Source organism: Salmo salar, chromosome 13, assembly GCF_965601325.2.
Source record: "Salmo salar chromosome 13, fSalSal1, whole genome shotgun sequence".
Classification (NCBI taxonomy): domain Eukaryota; kingdom Metazoa; phylum Chordata; class Actinopteri; order Salmoniformes; family Salmonidae; genus Salmo; species Salmo salar.
The window spans coordinates 31,101,557-31,121,196 of NC_138303.1; the positions used below are offsets into that span (position 1 = coordinate 31,101,557).

Sequence of the window (19,640 nt, forward strand, 5' to 3'; positions counted from 1 at the left end):
AACAATAAAATAACACAGAGTCAATGTGCAAGGGCACCGGTTAGTCGAGATAATTGAGGTAATATGTACATGTAGGTAGAGTTAAAGTGACTATGCATGGATAATAAACAGAGAGTAGCAGCAGTGTAAAAATGGGGGGTGTGGACAATGCACATAGTACGGGTGCCATTTGATTAGCTGTTCAGGAGTCTTATGGCTTGGGGCTAGAAGCTGTTAAGAAGCCTTTTGGACCTAGACTTGGGGCTCCGGTACCGCTTGCCGTGCAGTAGAGGAAAGAACAGTTTATGACTAAGGTGGCTGGAGTCTTTGGCAATTTTTCGAGCCTTCCTCTGACATCGCCTGGTATAGAGGTTCTGGATGGCAGGAAGCTTGGCCCCAGTGATGTACTGGGCCGTACGCACTACCCTCTGTAGTGCCTTGCGGTCAGAGGCCGAGCATTTGCCATACCAGGCGGTGATGCAACCAGTCAGGATGCTTTCTATGGTGCAGCTATAGAACTTTTTGAGGATCTGAGGACCCATGCCAGATCTATTCAGTCTCCTGAGGGGGAATAGGCATTGTCGTGCCCTCTTCACGACTGTCTTGGTGTGTATGGACCATGATAGTTTGTTGGTGATTTGGACACCAAGGAACTTGAAGCTCTCAACCTGCTCCACTACACCCTCGTGAGACTGGGGGTGTGCTCGGTCCTCCTTTTTCTGTAGTCCACAATCATCTCCTTTGTCTTGATCACGTTGAGGAAGAGGCTGTTATCCTGGCACCACACCGCCAGGTCTCTGACCTCCTCCCTATAAGCTGTCTCATCCTTGTCGATGATCAGGCCTACCACTGTTGTGTCGTCGGCAAACTTAATGATGGTGTTGTAGTCATGCTTGGCCATGTAGTCATGGGTGAACAGGGAGTAGAGGAAGGGACTGAGCACGCACCCCTGAGGGGCCCCTGTGTTGAGGATCAGTGTGGCAGATGTGTTATTACCTACCCTTACCACATGGGGGCGGCCCGTCAGGAAGTCCAGAATCCAGTTGCAGAAGGAGGTGTTTAGTTGCAGGGTCCTTAGCTTTGTGATAAGCTTTGAGGACACTATGGTGTGGAACGCTGAGCTGTAGTCAATGAATAGCATTCTCACGTAGGTGTTCCTTTTGTCCACGTGGGAAAGGGCAGTGTGGAGTGCAATAGAGATTGCATCATCTGTGGATCTGTTTGGGCAGTATGCAAATTGGAGTGGGTCTAGGGTGTCAGGTAAGATAGAGATGATATGATCCTTAACTAGCCTCTCAAAGCACTTCATGATGACAGAAGTGTGTGTTACGGGTCTATAGTAATTTAGTTCAGTTACCTTTGCTTTCTTGGGTACAGGAACAATGGTGGACATCTTGAAGCAAGTGGAGACAGCAGAATGGGATAGGGAGAGATTGAATGTGTCCGTTAGCACTCCAGCCAGCTGGTCTGCGCATGCTCTGAGGACGTGCCTAGGGATGCCGTCTGGGCCGGCAGCCTTGCGAGGGTTAACACGTTTAAATGTCTTACTCACGTCGGCCACGGAGCAGTCCTTGGGAGCGGGCCGCGTCGGTGGAACTGTGTTATTCTCAAAGCGTGCGAAAAAGGTATTTAGCTTGTCTGGGAGGAAGACGTCGGTGTCCGCAACGTGGCTGGTTTTCCCTTTGTAATCCGTGATTGTCTGTTGACCCTGCCACATACGTCTCGTTTCTGAGCCGTTGAATTGTGACCTTTGTCTCTGTACTGACGTTTTGCCTGTTTGATTGCCTTATGGAGGGAATAACTAAATCAAATCAAATTGGTAACATACACTTGGTTAGTAGATGTTATTGCGAGTGTAGCAAAATGCTTGTGCTTCTAGTTCCGACAGTGCAGCAATATCTAACATGTAATATCTAACAACTCCGCAACAGATAACTAATACACACAAATCTAAGTAAAGGAATGGAATAAGAATATATAAATATAAATATATGGATGAGCAATGACAGAGCGGCATAGGCCAAGATGCAATAGATAGTATAGAATACAATATATACATATGAGATGAGTAATGCAAGATATGTAAACATTAATAAAGTGGCATTATTAAAGTGACTAGTGTTCAATTTATTAAAGCGGCCAATGATTCTACAAGTCTGTATGTAGGCAGCAGCCTCTTTGTGCTAGTGATGGCTGTTTAACAGTCTGATGGCCTTGAGATAGAAGCTGTTTTTCAGTCTCTCTTTCCCAGCTTTGATGCACCTGTACTGACCTCGCCTTCTGGATGGTAACGGGGTTAACAGGCAGTAGCTTAGGTGGTTGTTGTCCTTCATGATCTTTTTGGCCTTCCTGTGACATTGGGTACTGTAGGTGTCCTGGAGGGCAGGTAGTTTGCCCCCGGTGATGTGCTGTGCAGACCGCACCACCCTCTGGAGAGCCCTGCGGTTGTGGGCGGTGCAGTTGCCGTACCAGGCGGTGATACAGCCCGACAGGATGCTCTCAATTGTGAGTCTGTAAAAGTTTGTGAGGGTTTTAGGTGACAAGCCAAATTTCTTCAGCCTCCTGAGGTTGAAGAGGCACTGCTGCGCCTTCTTCTCCACACTGTATGTGTGGGTGGACCATTTCAGTTTGTCAGTGATATGTACGCAAGAACTTAAAAATGTCCACCTTCTCCACTGCTGTCCCATCGATGTGGATAGGGGGGTGCTACCTTTGCTGTTTCACGATCATCTCCTTTGTTTTGTTGATGTTGAGTGAGAGGTTATTTTCCTGACACCACACTCCAAGAGCCATCACCTCCTCCCAGTAGGCTGTCTCGTAGTTGTTGGTAATCAAGCCTACTACTGTTGTGTCGTCTGCAACTTGATGATTGAGTTGGAGGCTTGCATGGCCACTCAGTCATGGGTAAACAGGGAGTACAGGAGGGAGTTGAGCACGCACCCTTGTGGGGCCCCAGTGTTGAGGATCAGCGAAGTGGAGTGGTTGTTTCCTACCTTCACCACCTGGGGGCGGTCCAGCAGGAAGTCCAGGACCCAATTGCACAGAGCGGGGTTGAGACCCAGGGCCTCAAGCTTAATGATGAGCTTTGAGGGTACTATGGTGTTGAATGCTGAGCTGTATTCATTGAACAGCATTCTTACATAGGTATTCCTCTTGTCCAGATGGGATAGGGCAGTGGGCAGTGTGATGGAGATTGCATCGTCTGTAGACCTATTGGGGTTGTAAGGAAATTGAAGTGGGTCTAGGCTGACAGGTAAGATGGAGGTGATATGATCCTTGACTTGTCTCTCAAAGCACTTCATGAAGACAGAAGTGAGGGCTACGGAGCGATAGCCATTTAGCCTCTCTGGGCTAGGTGGGACGCTTGCGTCCCACCTACTCAACAGCCAGTGTAATCCCGTGGCGCGATATTCAAATACCTCAAAAATGCAAAAACTTCAATTTTTCATTTGACTATTTTACACCATTTTAAAGACAAGACTCTCGTTAATCTAACCACACTGTCCGATTTCAAAAAGTCTTTACAACGAAAGCAAAACATTAGATTATGTCAGCAGAAATAATCAGACACCCATTTTTCAAGCTAGCATATAATGTCACATAAAACCAAACCACAGCTAAATGCAGCACTAACCTAACCTTTGATGATCTTCATCAGATGACAACCCTAGGACATTATGTTATACAATACATGCATGTTTTGTTCAATCAAGTTCATATTTATATCAAAAACCAGCTTTTTACATTAGCATGTGACTAGCATGTGACTAGCATTCCCACCGAACACTGATGGTGAATTTACTAACTTACTCACGATAAACGTTCACAAAAAACATAAAAATTATTTTAAGAATTATAGATACAGAACTCCTCTATGCACTCGCTATGTCCGATTTTAAAATAGCTTTTCGGTGAAAGCACATTTTGCAATATTCTCAGTAGATAGCCCGGCATCACAGGGCTAGCTATTTAGACACCCAGCAAGTTTAGCACTCACCAAAGTCAGATTTACTATAAGAAAAATGTTATTACCTTTGCTGTTCTTCGTCAGAATGCACTCCCAGGACTTCTACTTCAATAACAAATGTTGGTTTGGTCCCAAATAATCCATTGTTATATCCAAATAGCGGTGTTTTGTTCGTGCGTTCAAGACACTATCCGAAAGGGTAAATAAGGGTGACGAGCACGGCGCATTTCGTGACAAAACATTTCTAAATATTCCATTACCGTACTTCGAAGCATGTCAACCGCTGTTTAAAATACATTTTTATGCCATTTTTCTGATAAAAAAGCCATAATATTCAGACCGGGAAAGCGTGTATACGTACAAAGAGAGAGAAAATAAAAACATGAGTCTCAGAGTACTCTGACCGGCCACTATCCAAACGCGATAATGTGTTTCAGCCTGGGGCTGCCTCGATATCATTCAGCTTTTTCCCGGGTTCTGAGAGCCTATGGGAGCCGTAGGAAGTGTCACGTTACAGCAAAGATCCTCAGTCTTCAATAAAAAGAGCCAAGATGAACAACAACTTGTCAGACAGGCCACTTCCTGTTCAGAATCTTCTCAGGTTTTTGCCTGCCATATGAGTTCTGTTATACTCACAGACACCATTCAAACTGTTTTAGAAACTTTAGGGTGTTTTCTATCCAAAGCCAATAATTATATGCATATTCTAGTTACTGGGCAGGAGTAGTAACCAGATTAAATCGGGTACGTTTTTTATCCGGCCGTGTCAATACTGCCCCCTATCCCCAACAGGTTAGTTCAGTTACCTTTGCATTCTTGGGTACTGGAACAATTGTGGCCATCTTGAAGCATGTGGGGACAACAGACTGAGCCGTTGAACTGCAACTCCACTTTGTCTCTATACTCACATTTTGTTTGTTTGAATGCCTTGCGGTGGGAATAACTACACTGTTTGTATTCGGCTATATTCCCAGTCGCCTTTCCATGGTTAAATGCGGTGATTCGCACTTTCAGTTTTGCGCGAATGCCGCCATTTATCCATGGTTTCTGGTTAGGGTAGGTTTTAATAGTCACAGTGGGTACAACATCTCATATATACCTCCTTATAAACTCACTCACCGAATCATCATATACGCCAATATTGTTCTCTGAGGCTACCTGATACATATCCCAGTCCGCATGATCAAAACAATCTTGAAGCGTGGATTCCGATTCGTCAGACCAGCGTTGAATAGTCCTTAGCACGGGTACTTCCTGTTTGAGATTCTGCCTATAGGAAGAGAGGAGCAAAATGGAGCCGTGGTCAGATTTGCCGAAAGGAGATCGGGGGAGGGCCTTGTATACATTGCGGAAGTTAGAGTAACAGTAGTCCAGCTTTTTTTTAGCGCGAATGCTATAGACGATATGCTGATCGAATTTAGGTAGCCTTGTTCTCAAAAGTCCCAAACTACAACAAATGCAGCCTCGGGATATATGGTTTCCAGTTTGCATAAAGTCCAGTAAAGTTCCTTCTGGGTCGTTGTGGTATCGGCTTGAGGTGGGAGACACACGGTTGTGACAATAACTGAAAATAATTATTTTGGGTGATAATACTTATGATTGTGAGGAATTCTATGTCAGTTGAACAAAAGGACTTGAGTTCTTGTATGTTGTTACAATTACACCATGAGTCGTTAATCATGAAACATACACCACTGCCCTTCTTCTTCCCTGAGAGATGTTTATTCCTGTTGGCGTGACGCACCGAGAATCCAGAAGGCTGGACCGACTCCAACAGCATATCCCGAGAGAGCCATGTTTCCGTGAAACAGAGTACGTTACAATCCCTGATGTCTGTCTGGAAAGCAACCCTTGCCCTAATTTTGTCTACCTTGTAATCTAGGAACTGGACATTAGTGAGTAATATAGTCGGAAGCGGTGGGTGGTGTGCGCGCCTCCGAAGTCTGGCCAGAAGACAGCTCTGTCTTCCTCTTCTCCAGCGGCATTGTTTTGGGTCAGTCTTTTGGGATCAGTTCAAATGCCCTGGGTGGTGCGGACAAAAGATCCACATTTTTGGAAAGTCGTATTCCTGGTCGTAATGCTGGTTTGTTGACGTCTCTGATATCCAATAGTTCTTCCCGGCTGTATGTAATAACACTTAAGATTTTCTGGGCTAACAATGTAAGAAATAATACTTTCAAAAAAAAATACTGCAAAGTTTCCTAAGGACAAGATGCGAGGCAACCCTCTCTGTCGGCGCCAACTTGTTCGGACTACATTGTTTGTATTTGACCATATTCCCAGTCACCATGGTTAAATGCGGTGGTTCGCGCTTTCAGTTTGGTGCGAATGCTTCCATCTATCCACGGTTTCTTATTTGGGTAGGTTTTAATAGTCACTGTGGGAACAACATCGGCTATACACTTCCTGATGAACTCAGTCAACGTGTCAATGTATACTTCGATGTTATTCTCAGAGGCTACCCGGAACATATCCCAGTTCGCGTGATCAAAACAATCTTGAAGCATGGATTCCGATTGGTCAGACCAGCGTTAAATAGACCTTAGCACGGGTACTTCCTGTTTGAGGTTCTGCCTATAAGAAGGGATCCAGGCTGTATCACAACCAGCCGTGCTTGGGAGTCCCATAGGGCGGCGCACAATTGGCCCAGCGTTGTCAGGGTTTGGCCGGTGTAGGCCGTCATTGTAAATAAGAATTCTTTTTTTTTTAAAGTAACCTTCATTCAACTGACTTACCTAGTTAAATGAAGGTTAAATAAAAAATAAATAAAGGGGATGAACAAAATGGAGTCATGATCTGTTCTGCCAAAGGGATGGTGGGGGAGGGCCTTGTAGGCATCCCGGAAGTTGGAGTAGCAGTGGTCGAGTGTTTTAGCAGCGCGAGTACTACAGTCAATGTGTTGATAGAACTTCGCTAGGGTTTTCCTCAAATTTGCTTTGTTAAAATCCCCAGCTACAATAAATGCGGCCTCAGGATATGTGGTTTCCAGTTTGCACAATGTCCAGTGTAGATCCTTGAGGGCCGTTGTGGTATCGGCTTGAGGGAGAATATACATTCACACTTGTATCGGGCTGCATCACAGCCTGTTGCAGCAAGGCGCTAAAGAGGGTGATACGGCTCAACCAAACGTACCATTGGGTACACACTGCCTATCCCCAACCCCACCCCAATGGACATTAATCATTGTTGACCTCCACACAGACATGGCCACATGGTCTGCTTATCTCGCGTGGACAGATTTGGGGTGGAGTAATGCCGCGTTCCAATACTAGTCGGAACTAGGAAACTCAGAAATGTCCGACTTGCTAAATGGTTGTAGTTGTACCGTGCCGCGTTTACCAGTTGGCAAGTCAGACATTTCCGAGTTTCCTAGTTCTGACTAGTATGTGAACGTGGCACAAATCCTTTCGCTTCGCCTCTTCCTCGACGCAGTACCCAGTCATGCGACTCTAGAAGCGGGGGTTTGCCGGGAATCATAGTTTTACTTTGCCAACTCTCCAATTTTTTTACAACACTGCTGAAGAATGTTGAAACTCAGCATCCCATAGAACACTGCTATCATATCTTCCTCCCATGTGACTTCATGTGTTTATAGATGCAACATTTTAGCTATCACTAATTTGTTAGTTAGCTGTCTCTCATACGATAAAAAGCTATTTGCAAGACATTTAAGGGAGCACAAAAAAAGTGTTAAGTGGAACGGTTGCTGGAATAGCTACTGTCGTGCCCCTTGTTCGTGTGTTGAGAAGTGACAACGTAATAGCTAGTTCCCCAGCTAAAAACAGGCGAGCTAGCTTGTTTTTTTTAATGGACCAGCCTGTGAGACCGCTAACGTTATCTAGCTAGCCAAAAGAAGCATATTGAAGCCTAATGATTGGAATTTAGGGGGCTTTTTGCTAAAGGAATTGCAAGGCACTTCATCTTCTTACAGTGATGGAGGAAGTTGATAAGATTTTAATTCACTCCCTTAGACAGACCGGCACGTAAGTAGTTATCCAACATTATCAATAACATTTTGTTTCTAGTTAGCGAACGTTTGCCATCTGGCTTGCTACTGTTGCTTGTTTGTGTCTAGTGAGTTTTGGATAGCTCGCTACCTCTAGATACATAGCTCTTTTCTTTGATTTAGTGACTGACACCCAGGTCTTTCTACATTCAATTACTTATCAGAGCCATTATCTCAGCTGATGTTTTCCTTGGGAAGTGAAGTGCAGAGAGCTAGCTAAGTTAGCTAACTTACATTCATTCACACTTGTACACGTGTGTTCTAACAGCTGGTTCTTTTGATTTTAACTCTGCAAATCTTTGAGCTAGTGTAATGACCAGAATTCCTCCATGTCGGTCAAGTTAGCAACTCTAACGGTACACACTTTTCAATGTCGTTTAAAAGAGTAACTTGCTGATTACATGACTAGCGAGGTGTGAGACACATGAGAAGTTAACCTCGTGCACCTGCATCTCATGCTCTGTGTGTTTGCAAAGGGACGTGGGGGAGGATGTACAGAGTGTGAAGCGCTTCTCCAGTGAGCTCATAGTGGAGGCGGTAGTGAAATGTCTGCGAGTGATCGACCCGGCCCTGGGGAGCAGCCTGTCCCACTCCTTACCCCCCGGCATGTCTGCCCGCTTTCGAGTGGGCATGAGCCTGGCACAGGCCTGTCAGGTGAGGGATCGAAAAGGGATAGTGCTCCCCCTCCTGTTGCGAAGTGAGGCTCGTGACTCTCTCCCCACAAGACTATGTTGATCAAATGAAGAAGATTAAGATATTGTTGGATCTAAAATAATAACCATGCACGACTTCTTGATGTAGAGTAGCCATATGACCTATACCCCCTTTGCATGACACTCAGTCCAGGGTCTTTTTATACTCTAAAATGAATTGACTTTCATTAGATCAAGCTCAGTTATTAATGGTCCCAACTACATGCATGCAGTCTGGACCACTGATGTCTGAATAGAAGTAATTCAGCAACCAATTTGACCGCCTGCGACAATGTGAAGTCATGTCATATCCTAATGCCATTCCATCTCGTTGAGCACTGCTTTTAACTATCTTTATTTCCTCACTCGATTGGCTTTATTGAATAGTCCATTTGCTTGCATAACTTCATTGAAGTGATCTTCTGAAATGTAGTTTTATTACAAGATTTAGAATCTCCCAAGTGTGAATACATTTGGTTTGCTCATTTTGTGAAGAAGGCTACATCATTCCACATGTTCATAATGGTCTTCATACACAATGTCATGGACTGGTTCCATTTTCACCCTTAATGACCCTCATGCTCTACAGTTGTGGCCCAAATTTTTGAGAATGACACAAATATTCATTTTCACAAAGTCTGCTGCCTCAGTTTGTATGATGACAATTTGCATATACTCCAGAATGTTAGGAAGAGTGATCAGATGAATTTCAATTAATTGCAAAGTCCCTCTTTGCCATGCAAATGAACTGAATCCCCCCCAAAAATTTCCACTGCATTTCAGCCCTGCCACAAAAGGACCAGCTGACATGTCAGTGATTCTCTAGTTAACACAGGTTTCAGTGTTGATGAGGACAAGGCTGGAGATCACTCTGTCATGCTGATTGAGTTCGAATAACAGACTGGAAGCTTCAAAAGGGGTGTGGTGCTTGGAATCATTGTTCTTCCTCTGTTAGCCATGGTTACCTGCAAGGAAACACGTGCCGTCATCATTGCTTTGCACAAAAAGGGCTTCACAGGCAAAGATATTGCTACCAGTAAGATTGCACCTAAATCAACCATTTATTGGATCATCAAGAACTTCAAGGAGAGCATTTCAATTGTTGTGAAGAAGGGCGCCCAAGAAAGTCCAGCAAGCGCCAGGACCGTCTCCTAAAGTTGATTCAGCTGCGGGATCGGGGCACCACCAGTACAGAGCTTGCTCAGGAATGGCAGCAGGCAGGTGTGAGTGCATCTGCATGCACAGTGAGGTCGAAGACTTTTAGAGGATGGCCTGGTGTCAAGAAGGGCAGCAAAGAAGCCACTTCTCTCCAGGAAAAACATCAGGGACAGACTGATATTCTGCAAAAGGTACAGGGATTGGACTGCTGAGGACTGGGGTAAAGTCATTTTCTCAGATGAATCCCCTTTCCGATTGTTTGGGGCATCCGGAAAAAAGCTTGTCCGGCGAAGACAAAGTGAGCGCTACCATCAGTCCTGTGTCATGCCAACAGTAAAGCATCCTGAGACCATTCATGTGTGGGGTTGCTTCTCAGCCAAGGGAGTGGGCTCGCTCACAATTTTGCCTAAGAACACAGCCATGAATAAAGAATGGTACCAGCACATCCTCCGAGAGCATCTTCTCCCAACCATACAGGAACAGTTTGGTGATAAGCAATGCCTTTTCCAGCATGATGGAGCACCTTGCCATAAGGCAAAAGTGATAACTAAGTTGCTCGGGGGAACAAAACATTGATATTTTGGGTCCATGGCCAGGAAACTCCCCAGACCTTAATCCCATTAAGAACTTGTGGTCAGTTCTCAAGATGCTGGTGGACAAACAAAAACCTACAAATTCTTACAAACTCCAAGCATTGATTATGCAAGAAGGGGCTGCAATCAGTCAGTATGTGGCCCAGAAGTTAATTGACAGCATGCCAGGGCGGATTGCAGAGGTCTTGAAAAAGAAGGGTCAACACTGCAAATATTGACTCTTTGCATCAACTTCATGTAATTTTCAATTAAAGCCTTTGACACTTATGAAATGCTTGTAATTATACTTCAGTATTCCATAGTAACATCTGACAAAAATATCTAAAGACACTGAAGCACCAAACTTTGGGGAAATTAATATTTGTGTCATTCTCAAAACTTTTGGCCACGACTGTAGACTGGTTGAGGCATGTGACACAAAGGTCAATGTCATGTGTATGAGCAGACTGCATAACCAGGTTGACATGTGTTTCTATGCAGGACCTTGGCTACAAGGGAGAGATTGGCTACCAGACCTTTCTTTACAGCAATGAGCCAGAGATCCGCTCCCTGCTCATGTTCCTGGTGGAGAAGCTGCCCAGAGAAAGTGCTGAGGCCTTGGACCAACCAGCAGGTACAGACACATTGTCCCACCATTGTACTTCTTGTCATTAATGAGTACCATTCATACCTTAACTTTAGCTATCCCCTTATACATTGGTCATTTATTTTGCTTTATAATCTGATCAATAAAAATACATTGAATGTTTGTGAATCTCTCAAAATGACAATTATTTTATCTATAAGTATTTATTTGTCTCGCATTCATTGTACCCCTTAACAGGTAAATCGGTCCTCCTCCAGAAATTGATAGCTGCCCAGATCAAAGCTCAGCTGGCCTTGCCTTGGCTCCCTCCATCTTGCAGACTACCCCTCCTATGTAAAACACAGGTAGGTATGTCCTGCTGGCAATATCACAAAGCATTATCAATGACATGGCAGCTAAAGCTAAGAAACACTGACAAAAAACTGTTGGTTTCCTAGATCATAAAGGAAGCTGGATTTCAAGGCTGGTCGGTGAAAGTAGTGAGGCAATAATGCAATGTCTCTCATGTTTACCCAGTTTTTTATGACCTGGATATTTACTGAAGTCAATATACCAAAATGATGCACTATACAAACTTCCTATTTGAATGTCTTTGTGTCAAGTGTTCTCACTTAACATTTCATTATTTTTAGAACCCAGGACCGTCCCACAGTTTCCACTCTCAGCCCCTTAGTGTACTGCACTGCCTCAAAGTGCCTGGGAAAAAGCAATTGAAAGGTAAACCCCAGAATACACAGGGCCCTCTGATATGCAATGACAGTAAGTACATTCTGTAATCCAATTCTTCCAATTATGTAGGGTTCTGAATTAGTAGCCTATATATATTAGCATGTGGTACAAGATATTCTTTGCCAATGAAATAAGAACCTGTGGTGAGAGTTAAATCGCAGTGTAACACGTCATTCTTTTCACCCCCTCTCCAGAGGAAAATGACTACCACAGGGAATTTCTTCCCCCTGTGACTGCTCAGCCGTCACAGCATGCCTCAGTGCCGGCCTCCCTGCTGGAGCTGCATGCAGGGGAGCTTAGTGCCGCCCAGGAGTGGCAAAATGAGTGGAACAGCCAAGGCCTTCTTTCCCGCCTCACACCTGAGGTACACTCTTAAAGGGATAGTTCACTTAAAGGGAAAGTTTTTCAAGATTTTGGACAATTTCAATTTGAGCACAAGAAGAATATTTTTGTGTTCATTGCAGTGTTTTAATCTCTGAACTCCACTTTGTCTCCTCTCGTGGCCACCCAGGAATATCGCTCCAGGAAGCGTTCCCGTCTGCAGAAGCGGATCGAAGAGCAGCTGCGCACTGCGGCCCAGCCTCACTCGGACACCCTCGGTGCCCACAGGTCGGGCTCTGATCTCACAGAGCTACTGCAGTCCTTTGGGGGCTCCTCCCTCGGTGGTGACATCCTCGCCAAGGGCACCCGCTTCACTCACACTGAGAAATTCACTTTCACACAGGTGATTGAAGAGTTAACAAAGCCTGCCCCAAAGACATTGAGCAACATCTACAAATGTTACCCCTTTCATTGCCAATCTGGATCTAGCCGTGTGTGTGTGTGTGTGTGTGTGTGTGTGTGTGTGTGTGTGTGTGTGTGTGTGTGTGTGTGTGTGTGTGTGTGTGTGTGTGTGTGTGTGTGTGTGTGTGTGGCAGGAGCCTGCGAAAGCCTCCCAGCAGATGGCAGCAGCGGCCAGCTCCCTTCCCAGCTCGCATCAGTCAGAGGAGGAACTGCAGGCCCGACAGCAGGAGGAGCTGGCCTCCCTGCAGCAGCAGCTACAGCAGCTCTCCCTCAGCCTAGAGGAGGTGGGCGGAGACATGAGGCAGCTCACCGTATCCATACTTCAGGTAACTGGAGCCTCTGATTTAAAACAGATAAACTCTGTATTTGTGTAAACCTCAGACTAGGGATGTGCGTGGTTATTCGAATATCCGAACTGACATTTGTATTTTGGATTACTTGTGTGCTTAGTTTTTTTGCAGGGGGAAGAAATCAATTATAGCCCTATTTTAACACTGGAAAGTATTTTAAGTTTCATTAAAATATCCATATGGCAGTGTTACATGAAAGAATATACCATGACATTTAAACATGAAAAGGCCGGTAGCTGACCGGTGGTCTTCACATGTGTAGCTTGTTGTTTATGTTGGCCAATCAAAGCGACAGACATTCAATGTGTAGAAAGAGAGTGAGTTCACTAATGCAATGCAAGATGGAATAAAATTATGGAATGAAAAGTTAGCTAAATGAGGAGTAGGCAACAATGAGCAACCAACATATAGGCAGTTGTTTTATCTAACTAACTTGCTTCTCTAGGCTTTTCCAGTCAAGACTGGCACTGTTATATGCAACGATAAATAACATTGTGGCTGCAACAAGTTAGCTAGTCTTGGCAGTAGCTGAGTTGCCTTGACGTCTCTCTCGCCGTCTGCTCCTTCACATACTCCGCCCCCTCCACAGCTGCAGCAATGAAGGGCCAGCTTCTCTCCATCGCGCCGCAGTGCTCAGGTTAACTTAAGTAAAAAAAATACAAAAAAGACGTACATTTCCTATATCCGGATATCCGACAAATTCATGATACTATTTGAATAGTGAAATGATTACATACCCCCATCCCTACCTCCGACCAGAGTTACCACAGTCAAATGAACTGTGACATATAAGATGTAGTCACCCCGCGAGACTAACTTGTCTCCTGTCTGTGTGCAGGTGTCAGATGAGCTGAAGCAGAAAGAGCTGAGCAAGGCGGAGAAGGAGGACTCTGTGCGGGTGAAGAAGCAGACCATTGACCTGATGCCGGACGCAGAGAACAACCTGGCCAAGCTGCAGGCCCTGGTGGAGGGAAGTGCCAAGCGAGTGGTCAACCTTGCCGCGCAGTGGGAGAAACGCAGAGCTCCGCTCATCGATGAGCACCGCAGGCTCAAGGAGCTCTGCAGCAACCAAGAGGTAGCGTTAATCTCCTTAGATATCACCAAATGGGTGTGTTTGACTGTGCAAGAGAGAAATTATTATTTCAACTTCCATTCTTTTTTGTAGATTGAGTCCTCCAGAAAGCTATCTGAAATCAAAGAGCTTCACAACAAAATCCGTCAATCTGCGGAGGAGTCCAAGAAGAAGGAGGCACTGTATAAACAACTGGTATTAGAATACATTTTAAATGTATTTGGGATGAGTTACTTCCACACTGTGTTTATTTGGGTTCCAGTCCATGCATTGTATGTCAGACACAATTTTGGGGAATCTGACTTCTCTTTCAGATAACAGAGTTTGAGAATCTCCCCAAAGATGTCTCCCGCTCAGCATACACTGCGAGGATCCTGGAGATCGTTGGCAATATCAGGAAACAGAAGGAAGAAATTACGAAGGTACACTGTTTGAGACACCTCTCAACAATACAGTCCTGAGTATCTCCTCAAAAACAAAGGAATTAAAAACTAAATTTGAATCTGAGTAGTGCTATTTCAAGTATGGCATTTGTGTGTCCGACTCTCGGTCTCTGTAGATTCTGTCTGACACTAAGGAGCTGCAGAAAGAGATTAACAATCTGACTGGAAAACTGGACCGAACGTTCGCTGTGACTGATGAGCTGGTCTTCAAGGTAGAGCACCTAGCAAAATAACTCATGCGTCTACTTTTTGCAATTATAGGTCAAGGAAATCCCTTCTAGATCACCTGATAATGCTCAACTTGCTACCAAGGACCCATGCTGTCAGTTTGCTCATGCCTTTCATTTCAATTGTTCTATACTACAGTTTGAAAATTTCAGGAAAGCACACCAATGATGTTCTTTCTTGCCTAATCAATACTTTCCCTAATACTGTGTAGGATGCGAAGAAAGACGAATCTGTCCGCAAATCCTACAAGTACCTGGCAGCCTTACATGAGGTAAGAGCTTGTTTGCAGAATAGAACATTTTCTTAGAAATTGAAGAGCAGGACATACCGTATATCCTTTGGTCTGGTGCTCTGTGTTAATTTTACGTGCCTATAGCTACATTTCTTAGTTGTGTGACTTCATTATCTTCCTTGGTATAGAACTGCACTCAGTTGATCCAAACTATTGAGGACACAGGCACAATCATGAGAGAGATCAGAGACCTGGAGGAACAGGTATATATGGCCCTCTTTCTTTTATTCCAAACCACTAACTTGCTCTGCTACTGTACCACATGAGTCAGTTTGTCATTTTATTGACATAGTGATATAGGGCTGACTTGGTAGAGCAAACTTTTAAGTTTCCTTCTCTCCATAGATTGAAACTGAAAATGGTAAGAAGACTGTAAGCAACCTGGAGAAGATCCTGGAGGACTACAAAGCCATTCGCCAGGAGAACTCTGCTCTGGCTGCCAAGATCAGAGAGGCCTGACGTGAACCTCCGCATGATGCACCGTAGTGGCCACCTGACGTGTCTGCTGGTCAAACTGACTGGTAGCATGCCCTCGAGACTGCCTGTCCTGTGTGTGTGGAACCAAGAAAGCACACTCCATCTGGTCTCAAGACTTTCAACGCTGTCCTATGTCCACTGTCTTGTTGCATTGCCTTCTGGGAGCACTGACGGCATATGGGGAAGGGGAGATAGATTTTTGTACCATTTTTATGCACAAACTTTAGCTTACCCAAAAACTATACTGGATAAAGAAAAGAAGTGTGATGTGTAACAACACAGCGATGAATTATACTGGCCTTGCATCCCTGGTGTCCATACACTGGTTCCATATTGATTCCACCCAATCAAAAAATAAGTTTGGAAAATGATGCTCTGACTTTTTCTATTATAAATTTGTAGTAGTTCTTCAAAATTGCAGTAGTTCTGATAGTGAATGTCTTAATGATCTACTTTGAAGTTCACTGCAATTCAGGTGAATTTCTTCATGTTGGCCCTCATTCCCCAGAACAATGCAGTGGTTAGGTACGGCCTAAGATTCCATTCATGCCATATTTTGTCTTAACTGGAGTCGATTTGGAGATTACTAGGTTTGTCCTTTCTAGTTCATTCTCATGCCTTGAAATCAAATGCTGCTTTTGTCTGTCTCATTGGCTCAGTGTTATTTGGATTAGGGAGCCTTGGTGCAAAGTAAATGGCCTCACCTTTTGAGCACTGATCTCCTGAAATGGTCTAGATTAGGTAACAAACCACATTGATTGATGTAATGAATCATGCGAAACTTGTATAAAAACAATAACAAATATTTGTCATAGCATAAAATGAACATGTTAATGAAGTCCTGTGCGGTTGTTTTCTTTCACATGTTTATTTTATTTGAAATGCTGAAAGGTCCTTAGTGTTGTTCGTATACTGTCCTTTTTTTTTTTTTGCTTGATCCTGGAAGGGGATGCCTGTTGAACTGGCTCTCAAGTCCCGTTTATACCTGGTGCTAACATTCGCCCTTTGTCCTAATCTTGTCAACATTCTTGACTGTGCCCACATTTTTAGACTGGTGTAGACTATTATTAAAGACACGTGATCTGATTGTTATCAGATCTTCCTGACCAACTCCGGAGGTAGTCAGGTATGTGTGGTGTCTGGATATTAATCAAGTGTAAACAGATCTGGATGGTCAAACTATCTGAATTATCATTATACTGGCCTCTAAAGTCACTGGCTGTGTTCTAGTGCATCAAAACCGTTATGTGTCATGGGTAAATTGTGACTGACTGATCTACAAATAATGAGTTATTTATGACGTAAGGTCATTTGTACACAATGAAAATTTAAATTCAATATGCAACAATTTCAAAATGTAATATAAGAATCAGTCAATTACAATGTATTAATTAGGCCCTGATCTATGAATTTCACATGACTGGGAATACAAATATGCCTCTGTTGGTCACAGATACCTTTTAAAAAAGGTAGGGGCATTGATCAGAAAACCAGTCAGTTATCTGGTGTGACCACCATTTGCCTCATGCAGTGTGACACATCTCTTAAGCATAGAGTTGATCAGGCTGTTGATTGTGGCCTGTGGAATGTTGTCCAACTCTTCAATGGCTGTGTGAAGTTGCTGGATATTGGCGGGAACTGGAACATGCTATTGTACGTGTCAAGCCTTAGCATCCCAAACATACTCTATGGGTGACATGTCTGGTGAGTATGTAGGCCATGGAAGAACTGGGACATTTACATCCTTCCAGGAATTGTGTAAAGGTCCTTGTGACATGGGGCTCTGCATTATCATGCTGAAACATGAGGTGATGGCGGCAGATAAATGGCACAACAACGGGCCTCAGGATCTCATCACAGTATCTCTGTGCATTCAAATTGCCATCGATTAAATGTAATTGTGTTCGATGTCCGTAGCTTATACCTACCCATACCATAACCCCACCACCACCATGGGGCACTGTTCACAATGTTGACATTAGCAAACCCCTCTCTCACATGAAGCCATATATGCTATGCTCTCTGCCATCTGTCTGTTACAGTTGAAACCGAGATTCATCCGTGAAGAGCACACTTCTCCAGCTTACCAGTGGCCATCGAAGGTGAGCATTTGCCCACTGAAGTCTGTTCAAGACCCTGGAGATGACGCCAAGCATGCAGATAAGCTTCCCTGAGACTCTTTCCGACAATTCTCTGGAAACAGCTCTGGTGGACATTCCTGCTGTCAGCATGCCAATTGCACGCTCCCTCAAAAGTTGAGACATCTGTGACATTGTGTTGTGTGACAAAACCTCACATTTTAGAGTGGCCTTTTATTGTCCTAAGCACAAGGTGTACCTGTGTAATGATCATGCTGTTTAAACAGCTTCTTGATATGCCACAACTGTCAGGTGGATGGATTATATAAGCAAATGACAAATGCTCACTAACAGGGATGTAAACAAATTTGTGCACAACATTTTAGAGAAATAAGCTTTTTGTGCGTGTGGAACATTTCTGGGATATCTTATTTCTGGTCATGAAACATGGGACCAACGCTTGTGTTCATATTTTTGTTTAGTGTAGAAAAGGCAGTCGGCTGCAATGTTGAACACGCCCATTGACACTGAGCACCATTTACTTATGACCTCAGCAATTGTCTTTAAAAAATGCATTCATATTATTTTGAAAGAATGGGCGTGTTCGAGTGGATCAATTTTACCATTTCACTTTCAAAGTATGTTGCATATGGGGATAAAAATGGTCCGACTTGCGCCTACATGTCGACTGCATGAACTTTACAAAAACTATGAAATCGCCGTCAAGTCCCTGCAGTTGCTTCTCACCCAAGCGAACGGGACAAAAGACCTGCGTGAAACTTTGCTACGATTCATGTCTACAGTGGATATTTACAAATTAATGTGATATTTTTAGGCTCTCTCTCACCAATTGATAGTTCAATGTACACATATTTACATGTTCATTTTGACATTCCATAGAAAAACTTTTTATAAACAATGGCAACACTGCCATATCGGACAGAGCCTTGCTGTAGGTAAACCATAACAGTGTCCGACTTTCGGCTGTCGCAGATACACATCCCCCGACTTCACTCATCAATGTTCAGCCATAGCAGGCTGCGTTTGCGTTAATGCGGGGTGCGTTCGAGTGGATCTCTTTTTTTCAACGCCTTTCAAAGTGTGTTGCATTCTGGGGATAAAAGTTGTCCGACTTTTGCGCCTGCATGTCAACTGCATGAACTTTACAAAAATCATGTGATCAAAGGACATGAAGTTTTGACTGCAGGTTTTTGCAGTCAACAACTTCATCCTGCGGCCATCGCTTGCACTGTGGGAGACTGTTGTCTACCAATCATTAAGGTGTTTTTGTTTGAACCACACGAACGTGACCAAAGACATGACTGAAAAAGGAACCAATTTGTCCTGACTTATTTGTACAGTGGAAATATACATAGAAATGTGATATTTGAGGCTCTCTCACTAATTGATTGTACAATGTGTACACACATAATATGATTTCAGTTTGTGAGTGTGTGATATGAGGGTTAGTTACATGTTTATTTCGACATAAAGAAACCCTTTTACAAACAATGGGCTTGATCAACAGTGCAGGCGACTGACTGCGCTACAAATTTGCATCACCTTGCATCATAATTAACTACTCATTATTATTTGTAGATCAATCAGTCAGTCACCCACCATTAACCCACAATGCATCATGGATTTGATGCTCTCGAAACCAGCCAATGGCCCCACTGCCATGTTGATCTGAGCCTTGCAGTTGCAAAACTACATTAGTGTAGACTCTCAGCTGTCGCAGATCAATGATTTATATATACACTAGACGACTATATATACACTAGACGACTGAAAGGGAGGGCTAGAGGCCAACTTGCCTCCATCTTGGAACTTCCCCACCGTTGTAAAAAATATTTTGGAAGCTATAAAAATGCATATATTAATGTCTACATTTGCCACACTTATTCTATTACAGACACCTTAATGCATACTTTAAACATATTATTATGTGAGCTAAAGATAAAACAAATAATATATATATATATATATATATATAAAAACATTTTCCTTAAAGTACGCTTTTTAGAGATTGCCAATGTTACTGTCCTTACTAAAACAACAAAATTACTTAAATACATGTAATTATGTCCTTGGAACAATTAATTGAAATACTGTAGAATTCCATTTATTCCTATGGAGGACTGCTTTTGCTGGGGAGTGCCAATATGGCCAACCAGTGGCTTCAAAGCCTCTCAATGGTCAATACA

The 19,640-nt window shown here is 43.7% G+C and overlaps 1 protein-coding gene across 6 annotated transcripts; it reads left to right on the forward strand.

Annotated features, from left to right (window-relative positions):
• Positions 1-7,388: 7,388 nt before the first annotated feature.
• On the forward strand, positions 7,389-16,193 carry ccdc22 (CCC complex scaffolding subunit CCDC22). 6 transcript variants are annotated; one of them, XM_014135148.3, is made up of 16 exons: positions 7,393-7,929; positions 8,429-8,606; positions 10,876-11,008; positions 11,219-11,325; positions 11,419-11,460; positions 11,614-11,698; positions 11,905-12,074; positions 12,222-12,434; positions 12,628-12,819; positions 13,682-13,918; positions 14,009-14,110; positions 14,230-14,337; positions 14,475-14,570; positions 14,798-14,857; positions 15,007-15,081; positions 15,224-16,193. In XM_014135148.3, the coding sequence occupies exons 1-16, from the start codon at positions 7,880-7,882 to the stop codon at positions 15,335-15,337; spliced, it is 1,962 nt and encodes a 653-aa protein (XP_013990623.1). In that variant the 5' UTR covers positions 7,393-7,879; the 3' UTR covers positions 15,338-16,193.
• Positions 16,194-19,640: the final 3,447 nt, after the last annotated feature.

Excerpts from the sequence above, each read along its gene's own strand:
- ccdc22 (XM_014135148.3), top strand. The coding sequence starts at position 7,880 with ATGGAGGAAGTTGATAAGATTTTAATTCACTCCCTTAGACAGACCGGC. Across the intron at positions 14,111-14,229 it reads AGGCACTGTATAAACAACTG|ATAACAGAGTTTGAGAATCT; the intron begins GTATTAGAATAC and ends CTTCTCTTTCAG. Across the intron at positions 14,571-14,797 it reads CTGATGAGCTGGTCTTCAAG|GATGCGAAGAAAGACGAATC; the intron begins GTAGAGCACCTA and ends AATACTGTGTAG.